This window comes from Pseudorca crassidens, chromosome 2, assembly GCF_039906515.1.
Source record: "Pseudorca crassidens isolate mPseCra1 chromosome 2, mPseCra1.hap1, whole genome shotgun sequence".
NCBI lineage: Eukaryota > Metazoa > Chordata > Mammalia > Artiodactyla > Delphinidae > Pseudorca > Pseudorca crassidens.
Window position 1 is genome coordinate 103,244,310 of NC_090297.1, and position 21,209 is coordinate 103,265,518.

At 36.3% G+C, this 21,209-nt stretch overlaps 1 protein-coding gene across 3 annotated transcripts in view; it reads left to right on the forward strand.

Annotated features, from left to right (window-relative positions):
- MAN1A2 (mannosidase alpha class 1A member 2) overlaps positions 1-21,209 on the forward strand; it is a 170,874-nt gene that overhangs the window by 126,296 nt on the left and 23,369 nt on the right. For 2 of the 3 annotated variants that reach the window (XM_067727423.1, XM_067727422.1), the window contains exons 11-12: positions 411-583; positions 4,020-4,135. In XM_067727423.1, the coding sequence (XP_067583524.1) occupies positions 411-583; positions 4,020-4,135 (289 nt within the window). Of the gene's footprint in view, positions 1-410; positions 584-4,019; positions 4,136-8,938; positions 9,105-21,209 lie in introns of those variants that run through there. The other variant, XM_067727420.1, reaches the window with a different exon arrangement.

Below are 21,209 nucleotides of genomic sequence, written 5' to 3' on the forward strand. Positions count from 1 at the left end.
ATTAAAAGGACTTTTAAATTGTCTTGACTTTTAAAAAAATTACTGTGCACAATACGGTTACCTGTCTCATTTGATTTTGGACCAAAACAGAATATGTAATGTGTTTATGTCTAGCTTGACATTTGTTTCCAAAGGATTACTAGACTTTTGTCAGTTTAGTTAGATATAGCAGTATGTTGATGTACATTATTTACGAGAAATATTTCACGTTAGAATAATAGGAATATTTATAAGAAAATCAAATGCGGATCTTTTAAAATCACTGATTTTGCAAAACAGCAACAATAAAAATAAGACAAACAACAAAACAACTTTACTTCATGCTGCATTCTTTCAGGGGGAGGAAAAAACTCTGGCAAACAAACACAAATGGTTTATTCTGTTCATTTATTTCTTTTGTCATGTTACAGCATTAAAGCTAGGTCCTGAATCATTCAAGTTTGATGGTGCAGTCGAGGCTGTGGCAGTTCGGCAGGCTGAAAAGTATTACATCCTACGTCCAGAAGTAATTGAAACCTATTGGTACCTGTGGCGATTCACTCACGATCCAAGATATAGGGAGTGGGGCTGGGAAGCAGCACTGGTAAATAAGCTGATATTTCATTTAATGTGCAAGAGTGTTCAATTAAGCCTCCTGTAGTGCCATGTATCCTCATCCATGTTACCTCATGTTCAGTAACTATAGGGCTACTTTCATTTTTTTTTTGACGGAAAAACTGTTAGTTTGTTTCTTAAGCAGTAGAAGTAAACCTTAAAATCCAGTTTAGTTTTCTGTTAGAACTATTTTCCTCCTAGTATTCACTCATTATTCTTACTGAATAACTAAAGGAGTCATTTAAATGGCAGTTTTTCACTATGATTATAAAATTTCTATACTTGCCTATTAATGCTTAACCTCTGGGGGGAAAATAAAATCATTGTGAAATTGCCCAGATTCACAGCCTGGGTAGATTAACCCCCATTCACTTCAGCTTGTGTTCAGAGTAATTCCTTAGTGGCACCATAAGAAGGACTAGTGAATTGTTAAAAATTTTCTACATTGAAAGACAAAAAAACCCCAACACACTCTCTCTCTTTCTCTCTCCATATATATATATATATACACACACACACACACACACACACACACACACACACACACACGTGTGTGTGTGTATTTGTAATGAGGAATTTTTAATGGTTAGTAAAGTAAGCAAATTGTTTACTCATAAAATGCTAGCCTTTCAGAGAATTCCATTGTCATCAGTACCTGGGAGGAAGAGAAATCATTAGAGTTTTCATGAAAGTATAGCTTATCACTGGGAGTGAGGAGGTGTTTTATTCTCTAAGACATACTAATTATGATAAATAGTACTAATTATGATGGATATTCAAATTGTTTAGCTTAAACTTGCAATCTAGATAGAATGAGGACATTCTAGGTGAGGTAAGTAGTGTTAGTAAATTGCTCAGACAAGAATGTGCATGATGTGTTTTAGGGCAGAATATAGACCAATTTATGTAAAAAGGTTTCACAGGGGCAACTCCAGAGAGAGAAGTTTGGAGCCATTATGTAGATGGTCTTACATGCCAGATCAAGGCATGAATACTTTACTCAGTGCTTCAGGAATAACACACACATACTTAGTTTTCTCAGTTACTATATAAGTGTTTCTTATTTGGCAGGTGGGGATTAAAAGTCCTTTGCCTGTCTAAAAAGCCCCTCAGGTCTTCTTTTTCTTCACCATCTCCTACCCACCAGAGCTCCCCTGACTTTAAGAATCCGTTATGGGACTACTAAAGGTTTTTGAAAGGGGAAGGAACTACTGAAGACTTTTTAGTGGGGAGTAACAAAACAAAAGGATCTGATTATAATCTGCAAATTGGTGGGTTTTGGAGACCACTGCGATAATCTAGGAATAATGTGATAAAGACGAACTAAGGTGAGGACACTTATGTGTTGTCATTCAGACATAGTTGGTCCTTATGGAGTTTAACAATAAGAGAATATTAATGGAAACAAGGCAGTTATGAATACAGAGCAGGAACAGATGAAGCATTTATTGTTGCTGCTTTTCTCTGACTACCTGTGTCCAAAATTGGAAACACAGCTGCTAGTGAAACTCTCTGTGCAGGAGGATCCTGCTGCAGTTGAGAGATAGACAAAATGTTGGCACAGTGGTTTGGGAATAAGACACACACACATACAGACACACACACTTCTGTTGTGTAGCAATGGCTTTTACTAACGCTTACATATATCAAGCAATATTTTATATAGGGGAAATAGGTAAAGTAATCCTGCAATGAATATGACTTGAAAGTCCACTAATATTTAATGCTTCTTATTTAGAGGAATATGGGAGATGTATCTGAATCATGTGGGGCAGGGAGGTGAGGGATGGTGGCAGAAATGCATCTTTTCATTGAGAAACACTAAAGGATAATTTATCCTTTTCCTAAGGTTCTTTTTTTTCCTGTGCGCCTTCTTAAAGGTTTGACAAGCTCAAACTTTAACCCATATCTGTCCATATTTGAATTACAGAGTTAAAATTATGCTTCTATAGCCTATATGGACACACACAAACTCTGAAGAACAAAAACTGAAATAATTATACTTAAAATTCAAGTTTCAAAAGTATGACATGATGAGAAGGGGGTGCAGTGTGGAGACAAAAGAGAAGAACTCACATCTTAAATAGAATTTTCCTTCTTGCCCACCACTGGCTCCCATGTTGGGTTTAAAGAAAGAAAAGGGAAGACAAGCTGGAATAGAATAGTGGTATCTCATGTCTTCTGTAGCTTTAACTATTCCAATTTACATCTTCAGATTTCCAAACTTGAATATGTTATGCATGAAAACGTGCCTTTAAGAAGTGTCTCTAAATGGCTTAAAGATTAGTCATGCCTCCCTGATACTTTCACAGTATCCTTAAACTGCTCCGATGTTCTACAGTGGTAAAGATGCATGATCGTTGTGAAGAATATGTGTTTAAAAACGTATTCATGTAAATTGATACAGGCAGTGTGGAGAACAGTAAGGAGGTACCTTAAAAAACTAAAAATAGAACTACCATATGACCCAGCAATCCCACTACTGAGCATATACCCTGAGAAAACCATAATTCAAAAGGAGACATGTACCACAATGTTCATCACAGCACTGTTTACAATAGCCAGGACATGGAAGCAACCTAAGTGTCCGTTGACAGATGAATGGATAAAGAAGATGTGGCACATATATACAATGGAATATTACTCAGCCATAAAAAGAAACGAAATTGAGTTATTTGTAGTAAGGTGGATGGACCTAGAGTCTGTCACACAGAGTGAAGTAAGTCAGAAAGAGAAAAACAAATACTGTATGCTAACACATATATATGGAATCTAAAAAAAAAAAAAGTTTCTGAAGAACCTAAGGGCAGGACAGGAATAAAGACACAGACGTAGAGAATGGACTTGAGGATATGGGGAGGGGGATGGGTAAGCTGGAACGAAGTGAGAGAGTGGCATGGACATATATACACTACCAAACGTAAAATAGATAGCTAGTGGGAAGCAGCCACATAGCACAGGGAGATCAGCTCGGTGCTTTGTGACCACCTAGAGGGGTGGGATAGGGAGGGTGGAGGGAGATGCAAGAGGGAGGGGATATGGGATGTAGGTATACATATAGCTGGTTCACTTTGTTATAAAGCAGAAACTAACACACCATTGTAAAGCAACTCCAATAAAGATGTAAAAAATAAAAATGTTTAAAATACTTAGAGAAAAGTACCAACCCTTTGGTAAGGAGACTTTATAAACCAAGCTGTAATCAAAATGGAACTATATAAAAATTAACAATTTGATTAAATAAACACTTTTAGTGTTAATTAGCTTTTCATTAGAAAGGAGGAAGACCAGACAAGTAAAATCTTATTCTGAAACTGTCAAATTCTCATAGAGATCTCTGTAAACTTTTGACTGTGGTTCCTTAACTTGTCCTTCCAAGTTTGAAACTCTATGGAATTGACTCTTTTGTCTCATCTCTTTTACAGGCTATTGAAAAGTATTGCCGAGTCACTGGTGGATTTTCTGGCGTGAAGGATGTATATTCCTCTACTCCTACACATGATGATGTACAGCAGAGCTTCTTTCTTGCTGAAACATTAAAGTAAGTAGATGCCTTAAAAATTTTTTTTTAATTGTAGGCGGGTTTTGCTGTGTGGTCACTACATGATGAATTATGACTATGTGATGTTACACTATATTTTATTACAAAAATCTTTCTATGTAATTGTGTCTTCAATTTTTAGCTACATCTCATGAAGGCATTTTGTCAAATTAGAGTACCTTTATTTTGTATTTAGCTCTTTACTATGCATTAGAATCACGTAGAAGACTTCGTAAAATACAGATTACCGGGCCATGCCCAGTTTCTGATTCAGTAGATCTAGGGTGGACCCTAAGAATTTACATTCTGACAAACTCCCAGGTGGTACGGATGATGCTGGTCCTGGGATCACACCTCAACTCCCTGTTCTAGCTAATGAAATCTGTTAGGAACAATCATAAGAGTTTTGATGGTTACTAGAGGGTGTATGACCATAGCCACCCATCCTCCCAATGAGGTTTCCTGTAAAGAAATCTGTATAAAGGGAATAATTGAAAAGAAAAAAGACAGCTTTATTATTTGGGCTTATAGTCAGAATCCCAGGCAGAATTATACAAACTTTCCTGGAAGAAGGTGGAGACCTTAAATATGTCCACTTCCCAAAACCCCTGCAAAGTAAGGTCCTTAATACCTTCTTTTAAATTTCACATTTCTATTTCCAGTCAGTCTCTACTTGAATACCTCATAAACTGTCACTACATTTGTCCCAAAAAATATTATTTCCAGACATTGTTCAGGTTATTTGAGGATATATCAGTAGGCAAAAGGGAAAAAAATTCTCAGTCTCTTGGACTTTACATTCTAGTATACTTCTAGCTTACATTCTGGTGTATTATGGTTTAAATGTACATGTCTCAGACTACGTTTCTTACCCTAAATGGCAATCTTACTCCAATTTTTCTTTTATTATCCCTCACATTTTTGTTTTCCTATCTTCTCAGCTTGTACGTTATGATTATTTCTTTTTTTCTCATTCTAATATATCACTTTCTTGTTATATCATTTCTTTATTTTGCCCCCTCGTTTCCATATCTGTAGTTGACCCTAGACCAAACCCTTATTTTGCTGAGATGGTTTAGTCAGTTCCCTCCCTCCAGTCATTTCTTGTATTTGTTTATCCTGTGTCATTAGGCTTGAGACTGTACGAGATAGTTGAAAGAGCACTGGACTGGAAGCTAAAACTGCAGGAGCTTTAGTTATACACTTGCTACAACCTAGCTGAAGGAACATGTCAAAATAAAACTTCCTTGCTTTCAGTTTTCATAGTTGTCAGCTGTGGAATTTGACCCAAATTATGTAAGATCTCTCTCTCCTTTAAAATTTTTTTTACTGTTTTTTAAGCCCAGAAAAATCGTAAGAATAGTACAATGGTTGTATCTTTCACCTAGAGTTACCTTTTGTTAATTTTTGCTGCATTCCCATACCCCCATGTATATGTATACATAGACACAGTTCTACTTGTTTGCTTATTTATTTATTTGCTTTATAATTTGAGAGTTACCAGTATTCTGTTATTTACCCAGGAATTTTTAGGAAAAGGGCATAATCTTACACAATCACAATACGGTTATCACGTTTGTGAAACTTAACATTCATACAGTACTGCTGCTTAGTATGTAGTCCATTTTCAAATTTCTCAATTGTTCTAATAATGTACTTTATAATTTTTTTTTAACCCCAACCCAGGGTCCAATAAAGGATCAATTGTTGCATTTACTTCTCATGTTTCTTAGTCTACTTTAACCTAGAACAAAGTTTCCTTATTCTTCTTTTGTCTTTTATGACATTGACATTAAGTATTCAGGCTAGTTGTTTTGAAGAATGTCCCTCAATTTAGATATTTGTGATTGTTTCCTTATGATCAGATTTAGGTTAAACATTTTTGGCATGAATATTATATAGATGATGTGGCCTCATTTCATCTCATAAAGAGGCACATGATAACGGTTTAACTCATTGATGATTTTAAATTTGATCATAGGGTTAGATTTGATTATAAGGTCATGTAAAGAATCTTTTTTCTTTTTGTAATAAGTGATCTGTGGAGTGATAACTTTGAGACTGTGTGAATATCCTTTTTCCAACAGTCTTTCTCACTCAGTGTTATTAGCATCTTTCCTGAGCATCTTCCCTGAATTGAATATTACTACAGTAGAGGTAAAATGCTGATTTTGAGGCCTCCTCTAGTCTTAGAAATTACTTGATTTTCAACATTCATATACCATTTTCTTCATGTCACTCTTCTCCTGCTCAAAAGCTCCAATGGCTCATTCATCTCTAGCTTCATTTCTCACGTCTTTTCTTTATATATTCTATCCTTAAACCATGTTAATCTATCTGTTTATATATCTACCCATCTATAATTTGTTCTTTTGAATTTCATTGTCTATTTGATATTTCTTTGGCTCTGGCAGGAATGTCTTTATTCTTTCTATCAGTTAATGCCCCTCTCTAAATAAAGTTCAGATCTTAACCTCTTGCAGGTTGGCTTTCATAATTAATTCTCAAATGCCTCCTCAGTACACACCTTGAGCACTTTAGCACATGGGGTAGGGCTGCAAATACACATGTGCCGTGCTGCTTTTCCCCTTGTAGTATATGGGATATCACCAGTTGACCTTGGTACTTTTCCCTGCCAAGTTCAAGTTCAGGAAGAATCCTTCTCAACGCAGTACTCTAGGTAACCAGTTATATATATACACACACACAAATACATTTGGATAAATAAAAGTAGAAAAAGTCAAAGGAGGAATCATACAGGTATTTATAACAAAACCTAGGCTAAGAAAATTATCACAGTTGAGCACTACATTCATTTCACCTCAGCTCAATTGTTGCATGTTTATTTGAAGGTCTGATAAATTGAGAAAAGTGTGCATGTTGAGGATATATTTCAGTCAGTTTTTCTTGAGTTCATATATGTCAGATATTAAATGGCTAAGAAAAATCACAGGTTAGTTGGAAACATAGTCTTCTTAATGAATTTATTATTAAAAGAAAAGAGAAATACATAAAATTAAGACCAAGTTTACCACCATGGTGTGTCTGCTTTCAGTGGTATCAGAATCTCCAGGGCAGAAGTTGTTTTGCGTGTGTGCACCTGTCTGTGTATCTTGCTTGTGTGCTTTTTCCCCCTTCCTATCTTAAAATTCAAAATTTGAATATAATGGCAAAATTCTGGAAAACTATATATATAAGAATATGTCAATACTTTTATATAGTGAAAGCTATGGAAAAAGATGTACATGGATGTTTATTGAAGTTATAAAAATAAAGAGTTACTATATGTTCAATATTAGTTGAAAGGTTAAATAAATTATGGCACATCCACAGCGGGTATTATGGAACCAATAGCAATTATAGACTCATCACAGTATAATGTTAAGTGAGCTATTAAGTGCATATATACATATATAGATGCACATCTTAATATTATTTCAATAACATCAAAATGTATACTGTGATTTAGCTTAATTGGTGGTATTCTTTTAAATCCATTCCTGGTTTTGCTTTTGTAATCAGGTAAAACATTTTTTTAAATAAGTTAAACTGCAGTCACATTTTCCTGTCTCAAATTCATTTGCTGTCTTTGTGCCTAGAATCAAAAGACATTTTTTGAGCTGCATAAAAATTTAGAGATCCAACATACACCACTGCAATCCATTCCTCCCCTCTACACATAGACATTCCCAATGCTAAAAAATCTCTTTACAACATACAGAATATTTTGTCATAAAGTCTTTTGTTAATCTCTAGTTTTTTGTTAATCTCTAGTTAACAGGCAGCTCACTGCCTCATAAGGCTAACCCATTACATTGTTCAGAAGCTTTCATTGTTAGAAATATCTTTCTTATATTGAGTTAAAATCTGCTTCACTATGCGTTCCATTCAGTGATCCATACTTTACCATTTGGAAATACGGAGTCTTCTACATGGATGTTAACTAAAAATACTTGTATTTATCAGGCTAAAGGTGACAAGTTTCTGTACTATTTCTTTCCGATACCAGTCTGGTTGACTTCTCTAGAGATGATTCCATGGTTTTCTAGACTGAACACTGCATTTAAGATGTGAATAAACCAGTGCAGAGTACCAATTGCTAATTTGGTCTTTATACCTTCATCAAAGCAAGATACTATTGTATACTGTTTTCTGGTAGCCCTGTCAATATAGCTTGAAATTTTGATATAGGTCTTTTTTTTTTTTTAACATGAACTAAGATAATTATTTTCTATCTTACATTGGTATGATTAGCTTTTATGAAATTTATTACATTTTACCTTTATCCATTATTAAATCTTATTTTGTTAGATTTAACATCTTCTAATTTATTGAAATTTTTTTGAACTCGAGTTTTTCATTTAATGTATTAGCTATTCTACCTTTGTGTCACTTACAGATTTAATAGGTATGCCTTTTCTGTATATACCCAAGTTAATCAAACATTAAAGACATCTAACCTATGTATTCTTAACCAGTTCATACTTATCTATCTTTTCCCAACTCTTTCCCTTAATAGCTGTGTGACGTTGGACAAGTTACTTAATTTCTCTACCTCAGTTTCATCATCCGTAAAAGAGGAATTACTAATAGTATCATCTCAAGGGCTTGTTATGGGGATTAATATAGCGAAGCCCTTAGAATTATACCTGGCACAAAATACAAGATAGCAGGTATAAAGTCACTATAGGACAGTAGGGCTGGGAGATGGGGAAAAAAGGTAGACGTGAAGCAATGGAGGACAAGGACAAACTAGAACTCACAAGGACCAACGATCCCACATATGTGTCTCACTGCCTCTAGCGTTGATAAACAGGTGACTTGCAGAAGTAGCTGGCACCTTCTGCCACAGGGCTATACATGCCTGGCCTGGGAACTGGAGAAATTGATGAGGAGCTCCAACAGGAACTGCAGAAATTGCAGGTCTGGCAGCTACCCCACACCTCTGAGGTGAGCCAGGTAATCACTGACAACATGCATAACTTTAACAGCATGTGGCAACCCTGCACCGTCCCTCAGAGCATTATGGCTCCTGCTTTACTTCAGCCTCCACATCACATGCATATGTTTTTGTAGCCAACCCTAACCCAGAATATACAGAGAAAGTAATTCTGACAAATACAGTTCCAGCTTAGCTATGCTGACAAAGTATACAATCACCACAGGAGACAGGTCCCTCCAGATAGTGAAAAATATTATAACCTACTTTATATCATATGGTATACAGTATTTGTATATAAAAGAGATCATTTTAAAAGTATTATAAAGCTATACTAATTAAAAGGCTTTAGTAGTAGTACAAGAATAAATGGAACAGTGGAACAGGATAGTTTGGAAATAGGCCCACTTATATGTAGAAATGTTATCTTTGAAAAATGGCAGTTCAGATCATTGAGGAAAAATTAAATAATTTAATAAAGGAAGTTAGAAAAATTATCCATTAGAAAAAAAATAAAACGGTATTCCTGTAAATAATAAAACTGATCTTATAGAACATAGCTTTAAATATTAAACATGAAATAAAATCCTGAAAAAATTTGGAAGTTTTTTTTTCTCCCAACTCTGGGGGTGAAGATGGCATGACACAAACCCCAGAAACCATAGAAGAAAAAGATTTAAATTTTTAACTACAGAAAAATGGACATCTGTAAGAAAAAAAAAGAACATTAAACAAAGTAAGACAGATGACACACTGGGAAAATATATTTGCAATACATTTGATAGTCAATGGGTAAATTTTCTTAAAATGTGAAATTATTAAGAAATAAGTATTAAGCTAAAATAAGTAAAGGCAGTTCACTGCAAAATACAGATGGAAAATACCATAAATACATGAAAAATAAACATTTGACCCACTCATGAAGAAATGAAATAAAACTAATAATCAAATACCATGTTTCACTATCAGATTACTTAAGATTTTAAAAGTTTGCAATCTGGTGTTAATAAGGATGTATGGATCCAGTCACTTATAAACACTGGAAGTGAGAATGTATGTTGTTTGATGTGAGTGATTTCAGTGAAATCTGAAAAAGAACCTGTTGAAATATTAAGAGCACATTAATTTTGCTTCAGTAATCCTACTTCTAGAAGTTATCCTACAGGTATACTTCCCCAAGTGAGAAAGATGGATAAAAAAGATTGCTCCTTACTTCCATATTGTTTATATTATTTTCTCTTATACTGAATAATTAAGATTAAGTGCTGCATATACCTTTTTAGGCACATCTCCTGTTACACCACTTTCCCCATGCATTTATTTGATCCATACCTGCCCACTGTACATTTTCACTTATGTGTTTTTACTCTTGCTTTCCCTTCTGCGTGAAATTTACGTTCCTTTTTTTTAATCCCTTACAAAATCCTATTATTTTGTCAAGGTCTAGCTCGAATATTACTATCTCTGTGAATCCTCTTCAACACTAAGACAGAATTAAGCCATTTTTAGGTATACTTAAAATACTTCCTTTGTTCTGATAGTCTACGTGAAATATTAATATCCTCACTGCTTACTTTCATGTTTGGGATAGAGTATACATACATTCAACAGATGTTTGTTGAACTGTACAGAAATAACAGCATAGCACTTGTCATGTTAAAATTAGTCAGATAAACATCTGTCTCCTCTGTCTTGTGTAGGTCCTGAGAAATCAAGGCTAATATGGTTTGTTTTTAATACAGATATTTTTTAAAGTGTAAAAACAGTATGTGGATATAGCAAAATGAATTAAGTAGTATGAAACAGAAAAAATGAAAAAAGTTTCTCTGTATTCCACATGTAGTTTCACTTCCCAAAGATAACTACAGTTGACCCTTGAATAACAGAGGTTCAACCTTGCAGATCCACTTATATACAGATTACTTTCAATAAATATACTGGAAAGTTTTTGGAGATTTGTGACAATTTGAAAAAATATGCAGGTGAACTGAGTGGTCTAGAAATATTGAAAAAATTAAGGAAAAAGTCAGGTACATCATGAATTCATAAAATATATGTACATACTGGTCCATTATACCATTTACTGCCATAAAATATACACAAATCTATTATTAAAAGTTAAAATTTCTCAAAACTTACACAAACACTTAGGCTATAGTTGGTGACATTTGCATCCAGTGATTCGAGTATATGCTTAAAATGCCTAGTGATGAACCAATCCCTCCCATCAGGAAACTTACACAAGCCTCTTAGATAGTCTCATCCACCAGAGGGCAGACAGCAGAAGCAAGAAGAACTACAGTCCTGCAGCCTGTGGAACAAAAACCACATTCACAGAAAGATAGACAAGATGAAAGGGAAGAGGGCTGTGTACCAGATGAAGGAACAAGATAAAACCCCAGAAAAACAACAAAATGAAGTGGAGATAGGCAACCTTCCAGAAAAAGAATTCACAATAATGATGGTGAAGATGATCCAGGACCTTGGAAAAAGAATGGTGGCAAAGATCGAGAAAATGCAAGAAAGGTTTAAGAAAGACCTAGGAGAATTAACGAACAAACAAACAGACATGAACAATACAATAACTGAAATGAAAACTACACTAGAAGGAATCAATAGCAGAATAACTGAGGCAGAACGGATAAGTGACCTGGAAGACAGAATGGTGGAATTCACTGCTGCAGAACAGAATAAAGAAAAAATAATGAAAAGAAATGAAGACAGCCTAAGAGACCTCTGGGACAACATTAAATGCAGCAACATTCACATTATAGGGGTCCCAGAAAGAGAAGAGAGAGAGAAAGGACCAGAGAAAATATTTGAAGAGACTATAGTTGAAAACTTCCCTAACATGGGAAAGGAAATAGCCACCCAAGTCCAGGAAGCGCAGAGAGCCTCATACAGGATAAACCCAAGGAGAAACATGCCAAGACATATAGTAATCAAACTGGCAAAAATTAAAGACAAAGAAAAATTATTGAAAGCAGCAAGGGGAAAACGACAACATACAAGGGAACTCCCATAAGGTTAACAGCTGACTTCTCAGCATAAACTCTACAAGCCAGAAGGGAGTGGCATGATATACTTAAAGTGATGAAAGGGAAGAACCTACAACCAAGATTACTCTAACTTGCAAGGATCTCATTCAGATTCCATGGAGAAATCAAAAGCTTTACAGACAAGCAAAAGCTAAGAGAATTCAGCACCACCAAACCAGCTATACAACAAATACTAAAGGAACTTCTATAAGTGGGAAACATGAGAAGAAAAGGACCTACAAAAAGAAACCCAAAACAATTAAGAAAATAAATGGTCGTAGGAACATACATATCGATAATTACCTTAAATGTGAATGGATTAAATGCTCCAACCAAAAGACACAGGCTTTCTGAGTGGATATGAAAACAAGACCCATATATATGCTGTCTACAAGAGACCCACTTCAGACCTAGGGACACATACAGACTGAAAGTGAGGGGATGGAAAAAGATCTTCCATGCAAGTAGAAATTAAAAGAGAGCTGGAGTAGCAATGCTCATATCAGATAAAATGGACTCTAAAATAAAGAATGTTACAAGAGACAAGGAAGGACACTACATAATGATCAAGGGATCGATCCAAGAAGAAGATGTAACAACTATAAATATATATGCACCCCACATAGGAGAACCTCAATACATAAGGCAACTGCTAACAGCTATAAGAGAGGAAATCGACTGTAACACAATAATAGTGGGGGACTTTAACACCTCACTTACATAAATGGACAGATCATCCAAAATGAAAATAAGGAAACGGAAGCTTTAAATGACACAATAGACCAGATAGATTTAATTGATATTTATAGGACATTCCATCCAAAAACAGCAGATTACATTTTCTTCTCAACTGCGCACGGAACATTCTCCAGGATAGATCACATCTTGGGTCACAAATCAAGCCTCATTAAATTTAAGAAAATTGAAATCATATCAAGCATCTTTTCTGATCACAATGGTATGAGATTAGAAATGAATCACAGTGAAAAAAAGGTAAAAAACACCAACACATGGAGGCTAAACAATAAGTTACTAAATAACCTAAGAGATCACTGAAGAAATCAAAGAGGAAATCAAAAAATACCTAGAGACAAATGACAATGAAAACACGACAATCCAAAACCTATGGGATGCAGCAAAAGCAGTTCTTAGAAGGAAGTCTATAGCTATACAAGCCTACCACAAGAAACAAGAAAAATCTCAAATAAACAATCTAACCTTACACCTAAAGGAACCGGAGAAAGAAGTACAAACAAAACCCAAAGTCAGCAGAAGGAAAGAAATCATAAAGATCAGATCAGAAATGAATGAAATAGAAACAAAGAAACCAATAGCAAAGATCAATAAAACTAAAAGTTGCGTCTTTGAGAAGATAAACAAAATTGATAAACCGTTAGCCAGACTCATCAAGAGGGAGAGGACTCAAATCAATAAAATTAGAAATGAAAAAGAAGTTGTTACAACAGACACTGCAGAAAATACAAAGCATCCTAAGAGACTACTACCAGCAACGCTATGCCAATAAAATGGACAACCTGGAAGAAATGGACAAATTCTTAGAAAGGTATAACCTTCCAAGACTGAACCAGGAAGAAATAGAAAATATGAACAGACCAATCACAAGTAACGAAATTGAAGCTGTGATTTAAAAATCTTCCAATAAACAAAAGTCCAGGACCAGATGGCTTCACAGGGGAATTCTATCAAACATTTAGAGGAGAGCTAACATCCATCCTCCTAAAACTCTTCCAAAAAAACTTGCAGAGGAAGGAACACTCCCAAACTCATTCTATGAGGCCACCATCACCCTGATACCAAAACCAGACAGAGATACTACAAGAAAAGAAAATTACAGACCAATATCACTGATGAATATAGATGCAAAAATCCTCAACAAAATACTAGCAAACAGAATCCAACCACAGATTAAAAGGATCATACACCATGATCAAGTGGGATTTATCCCAGGGATGTGAGGATTCTTCAATATATGCAAATCAATCAATGTGATACACCATATTAACAAATTGAAGAATAAAAACCATATGCTCATCTCAATAGATGCAGTAAAAGCTTTTGACAAAATTCAACACCTATTTATGATAAAAACTCTCCAGAAAGTGGGTAGAGGGAACCTACCTCAACATAATAAAGGCCATGTATGACAAACCCACAGCAAACATCATTCTCAATGGTGAAAAACTGAAAGCATTTCCTCTAAGATCAGGAAAAAGACAAAGCTGTCCACTGTCACCACTATTATTCAGCATAGTTTTGGAAGTCCTAGCCATAGCAATCAGAGAAGAAAAAGAAATAAAAGGAATACAAATTGGAAAAGAATTAAAACTGTCACCCTTTGCAGGTGACATGATACTATACATAGAGGATCCTAAAGATGCCACCAGAAAACTAGTAGAGCTAATCAATGAATTTGGTAAAGTTGCAGGATACAAAATTAATGTACAGAAATCTCTTGCATCCCTATACACTAACGATGAAAAATCTGAAAGAGAATTTAAGGAAACACTCCCATTTACCACTGCAACAAAAAGAATAAAATATCTAGGAATAAACCTACCTAGGGAGACAAAAGAGCTGTATGCAGAAAACTATAAGACACTGATGAAGGAAATTAAAGATGATGCCAACAGATGGAGAGATATACCATGTTCTTGGATTGGAAGAATAAATATTGTGAAAATGACTATACTACCCAAAGCAATCTACAGATTCAGTGCAATCCCTATCAAATTACCAGTGGCATTTTTTACGGAACTAGAACAAAAAATCTTAAAATTTGTATGGAGACACAGAAGACCCCGAATAGCCAAAGCAGTCTTGAGGGAAAAAAACGGAGCTGGAGGAATCAGGCTCCCTGATTTCAGACTATACTACAAAGCTACAGTAATCAAGACAATATGGTACTGGCACAAAAGCGGAAACATAGATCAATGGAACAAGATAGAAAGCCCAGAGATAAGCCAACGCGCCTATGGTCAACTAATCTATGACAAAGGAGGCAAGGATATGCAATGGAGAAAAGACAGTCTCTTCAGTAAGTGGTGCTGGGAAAACTGGACAGCTATGTGTAAAAGAATGAAATTAGAACACTCCCTAACACCAAACACAAAAATACACTCAAAATGGATTAGAGACCTAAATGTAAGACCAGACACTATAAAACTCTTAGAGGAAAACATAGGCAGAACACTCTTTGACATAAGTCACAGCAAGATCTTTTTTGATCCACCTCCTAGAGTAATGGAAATAAAAACAAAAATAAACAAATGGGACCTAATGAAACTTCAAAGCTTTTGCACAGCAAAGGAAACCATAAACAAGACGAAAAGACAACCCTCAGAATGGGAGAAAACATTTGCAAATGAATCAGTGGACAAAGGATTAATTTCCAAAATATATAAACAGCTTATGCAGCTCCATATTAAAGAAACAGACAACCCAATCCAAAAATGGGCAGAAGACCTAAATAGACATTTCTCCAAAGAAGACATACAGATGGCCAAGAAGCACATGAAAAGTTGCTCAACGTCACTAATTATTAGAGAAATGCAAATCAAAACTACAGTGAGGTATCACCTCACACCAGTTAGAATGGGCATCATCAGAAAATCTACAAACAACAAATGCTGGAGAGGGTGTGGAGGAAAGGGAACCCTCTTGCTCTGTTGGTGGGAATGTAAATTGATACAGCCACTATGGGGAACCATATGAATGTTTTTTAAAAAACTAAAAATAGAATTACCATATGATCAAGCAATCCCACTACTGGGCATATACCCTGAGAAAACCATAATTCAAAAAGACACATGCACCCCAATGTTCATTGCAGCACTATTTACAGTAGCCAGGTCATGGAAGCAACCTAAATGCCCATGGACAGACGAATGGATAAAGAAGATGTGGTACATATATACAATGGAATATTACTCAGCCATAGAAAGGAATGAAATTGGGTCATTTGTTGAGCCGTGGATGGATCTAGAGACTGTAAGTAAGAGTGAAGTAAGTCAGAAAGAGAAAAACAAATATCGTATATTAACGCATGTATGTGGAACCTAGAAAAATGGTACAGGTGAACCAGTTTGCAGGGCAGAAATTGAGACACAGATGTAGAGAACAAATGTATGGACACCAAGGGGGGGAAGCCGCAGTGGGGTGGGGATGGTGGTGTGATGAATTGGGCGATTGGGATTGACATGTATACACTGATGTTTGTAAAGTTGAGGACTAATAAGAACCTACTGTATAAAAAAGTAAAATAAAATCCAAAAATTAAAAAAAGATGCCTAGTGATGCTAATCATCTCCATGTGAGCAGTTCATCTCTCTAGTAAATTGTGTATCAAGAAAAAAGCGATCTCTCCCTGTTTTTAAGTATATTTTTCATCATGTTTAGTGTAATGCTGTAAATCTTGGATAGCACCATGGGACCCCTACAAAGTGCCACTAGTGATGCTGGACATGTTCCTAAGAAGCAGAGAAAAGTCAAGACATTGACATTTCAAGAAAAAGTTGAATTGCTTGATATGTACTGTAGATTGAGGTCTGTAGCTGTGTTTTCTCACGACTGCATGATAGATGAATCCAGTGTAAGGACGAGTGTGAAAAAAAAAAAGAAAAATTCATTAAGCCATCACTGCAGCTACACCAGCAGGCACAAAAACCTTGCACTTTTTGCAAAATACCCTTTTATCTTGTATTGAAAATGCAGCTTTTTTTTTTTTTTTTTTTTTTTTTGCGGTACACGGGCCTCTCACTGTTGTGGCCTCTTCCGCCACGGAGCACAGGCTCCGGACGCGCAGGCCCAGTGGCCATGGCCCACGGGACCAGCCGCTCCGCGGCATGTGGGATCCTCCCGGACCGGGGCACGAACCCGCGTCCCCTGCATCGGCAGGCGGACTCCCAACCACTGCGCCACCAGGGAAGCCCCGAAAATGCAGCTTTTTATGTGGGTGCAGGATTGCGAGGCATTCCTATAGACTCTAATATAATTTGAGAAAAAGCAAAGTCATTATATGACAACTTAAAGCAAAAGGAAGGTGCAGGATTTAATGCCTGTAAAGAATGGTTTGCTAATTTTAGAAAGAGCTTTGGCTTAAAAAATGTCACTATAACACAACAGGAGAAGCAGCTTCTGCTGACCAAGAGGCAGCAGAGGAGTTCCCAGACACCATTAAGAAAATCATTGAGGAGAAAGAATATCTGCCTAAACAGGTTTTAATGCAGACAAAAGTGCCCTCTTCTGGAAAAGAAAAATGCCAGAGAGGACATTTTTTAGTAAAGAAGAGAAGTAAGCACCAGGATTTAAAGCAGGAAGGGATAGGCTAACTCTTCTGTTTTGTGCAAATGCAGTTGGGTTTATTGTAAGAACTGCCCTTATCTCCAAAGCTGCTAATTAACCCTTGAGCCTTGAGGGGCAAAGACAAACACCAGCAGCACATCTTTTGTTTGTGTTATACTGTAAGAAGGCCTGAAGGAGAACCCTTTTTCTGAATGTGTTCCATCGTTGCTTTGTCCCTGAAGTCAGGAAGTACCTTGCCAGTAAGAGACTGCCTTTTAGGAAAGCAACGGGGGTGGGGGGGGTGGGGGGGTGGGGTGGGGTGGGGTGGTGGTGGTGTGAAGAATTGGGAGATTGGGATTGACATATGTACACTAATATGTATAAAATGGATAACTAACGAGAACCTGCTGTATAAAAAAATAAATAAAATTCAAAAAAAAAAAAGACTGCCTTTTAGAGTTCTTTCGTTATTGGACAACGACCCTGGCCCCCTAGGACCCCAGAGTTCACCACCAAAGGCGTCAAAGTGGCCTACTTGCCTCCAAACACAACATCTCTAATTCAGCCTCTAGATCAGGGGGTCATAAGAACCTTTAAGGCACATTTTACACAGTACTCTATGGAAAAGGCTGTCAGCGCTGTGGAAGAGAACCACAACAGAGAAAACATCATGAAAGTCTGGAAGGATTACACCACTGAATATGCCATCATTATTAAAGAAAAAGCCATTAAATTCTTGTTGGAGGAAACTGTGTCCAGATGTTGTGCATAACTTCACAGGATTTACAACAGAGCCAGTCAAGGAAATCATGAAAGAGATTGTGGATATGGCAAAACAGGGAGGAGGCGAAGGGTTTCAAGATACAGATGTTGGAGGAATTTAAGAGCTATTAGACACCACACCAGAGGAATTAACAAAAGATGAGCGCTTCCAAACCAGTGGCAGATGATGAGGAAGAAGACATGGAAGAAGCAGTGCAGAAAACAGATGGACCTTAGACAGTTTGGCAGGAGGGTTCCGATTATTCAAGACTGCTTTTGACTTCTTTTATGACATGGACCTTCTATGATATGGGCACTGAAACTAAAGCAAACAGTGGAGGAAGGATTGGAACCACATAGAAACTTTTTTGGAGAAATGAAAAAGCAAAAAAGTCCGAATTTATGATGTGTTTCCATAAAGCTACACTGATTGCGCCTTCCTCTCCTACCTCCCCTTCCACCTCTGAGACAGCAAGACCAACCTCCTCTCTTCCACTTCCTCCTCAGCCTACTCAACATGAAGATGATGAGGATGGAGACCTTTCTGATGGTGGTCCACTTAATGATTAGATCATCATGTTGTACAGTTAATAAACTTATCTGTTGTGCATGTGTGTGAGTGTCTCCATGTGAAAATCTAATAACTATATGGCAAGAACTGTATGGAATGAGATGTTTTTGTGTCATCATCATCGCTTAGGTATTCATCGTGTAGAACATCGTGTGCAAGACTATTACTGCATTCCCACCAACAGTACACAAGGGTTTCCTTTTCTCCACATCTTCACCAACGCTTGTTACCTTTTGTCTTTTTGATAATAGTCTTTGAAACAGGTGTGAGGTGGTATCTCATTGTGGTTTTGATTTGCATTTCCCTGATGGTTAGTAATGTTGAACATCTTTACGTGTATCAACTGTTGGCCATTTGTGTGTCTTTTTGGGAAAATGTTCAATTTCTCTGCCCATTTTTTAATTGGGTTGTTTGGTTTTTAGCTATTGAGTTGTGTTGGTTCTTTATATATTTTGGATATTAACGCCTGTCAGATATATGATTTGCAGCTATTTTCTCCCATTCTATAGGTTGCCTGTTCATTTTTTGGATTGTTTCTTTTGCTGTGCAGAAGCTTTTTAGTTTGATGTAGTTCCACTTATTTATTTTTGCCTTTGTTGCTTGTGCTTTTGGTGTCATATCCAAAAAATCATTGCCAAGACCCATGTCAAGGAGCTCTTTCTCTGTTTTCTTCTAGGAGTTTTACAGTTTCAGGTCTTAAGTAGCTTCCGATTGTATCACTTTATCATTTCTAATTGTATTTTTTAAAGCATTCCTGATTATCCTATATAAAATGTCAGTTTGTCCCCTTATTCCCTCATTTTCTCTTACTTTAATTTCCGCCATAGCACCTATCTTCTAACATACTGTATAATTCCCTTAGGCATCGAAGAATATATGCCTTAGAATATGAACTCCATGAGGGCGGTGATATTTGTATATTTTAGTTATTGTTTTATCCCCAGCATCAGTGGTGGAGCCACACATAGTTGTTTCAGTATTAAATATTTGTGGAGTAAAGGATTGAATCATTTGATTCTGAGAGAGAGCTGAAAAACAGCCATTTTATAAGATCTTACAAAAATGGGAGTGGGAAGGAGAAGAGAATAATAGAACTATTTTATTTCCTGCTTGAGGCTCAGGGCTTGAACTCAGAATTCAGTTAGTGCTAGAATATAGCTAATAATGAGCGGGTCAAGAAATTAATAAACCAAGAAGGAAAGGCACAAGGCAAGATGTGAAAAGTGGAGGAGTCAGGGGAGTTGATCTGTTTTCAGTAGAGAGTCAAAGGTTCAGATGCCCACATGAAGGAGAAAAGCAGAAACAGTACAAACTGGTGATAGAGGTTACAAAATTGGTAAACCTAGGGCAGTGGTTCTTAAACTTGAGCATGCATCAGAATCATCTGGAAAGCTTCTTAAAACAGATTGCTGAGCTCCATTGCCAAAGTTTCTGATTAGAAGGTCTAGAGTGGGATCTGAGAGTTTTCATCTGTAACAAGTTCCCAAGTGATGCTGATGCTGCTGGTCTGGAGGATCACACTTTGAGGCCACTGACACCTGTGACTCCGTAAACCACTTATGGAAGCAATTAGGGATCAAGGAATTACCTATACTGACAAGGAATAGCTAGTATACCATGAGGTCATGTGGACAAATCATGGCTATATTTATGTGGTCCAGTCTCCTCAAATGGTACTGAAGGTATACCATATTTTTTAATCCCTCTTAGGATTTACCACAGTGTCACTGCAATCCACATATTAGACACTAGGGGACACACACACAGAGTGAATTTCACTTGCGCTGTTTAATATAAGCATTTTTTTCAGTTTGCAAGCTGTGTACTTTGAAATATCCTTGCCAGTTTTCTTTTGCTGCAGTAGAGGGAGCTACAATTCAAATTATACTTATGTAGCAGTAACACATAATAAGATTATTTTCCTTTTCCATCATTCTTTTTTTCTTAACTTTAAAAATTGACATATATACACTATCGATACTATGTATGAAATAGATAACTAATGAGAACCTACTGTATAGCACAGGGAAATCTACTCAGTGTTCTGTGGTGACCTAAATGAGAAGGAAATCCAAAAAAGAGGGGATATACGTATATGTATAGCTGATTCACTTTGCTGTACAGCAGAAACGAACACAACATTGTAAAGCAACTCTACGCCAATACAAAATAAATGAATAAAAAATAAATAAAATAAAAATTGGCTTTATTAAAGTTTTCTAAGTATACAGTTCATTATATTTTGGCAAATATATAAGCTTGAGTAACTACAGCCACAGGTAATATGGAATATTTCCATCCTCATCTTGCAGTGAGTCCCACCCCAACCCTGAACACATAGCTGCTTTGTGTTACTATAGGTTGCCTGTATTATGCACTTTTTTTTGTTTGGCATTCTTTTCAGCATAATTTTTTTAGCTCAGTAAGTGCTGTTGCATGTATCAGTAGTCCATTCCTTTCTCT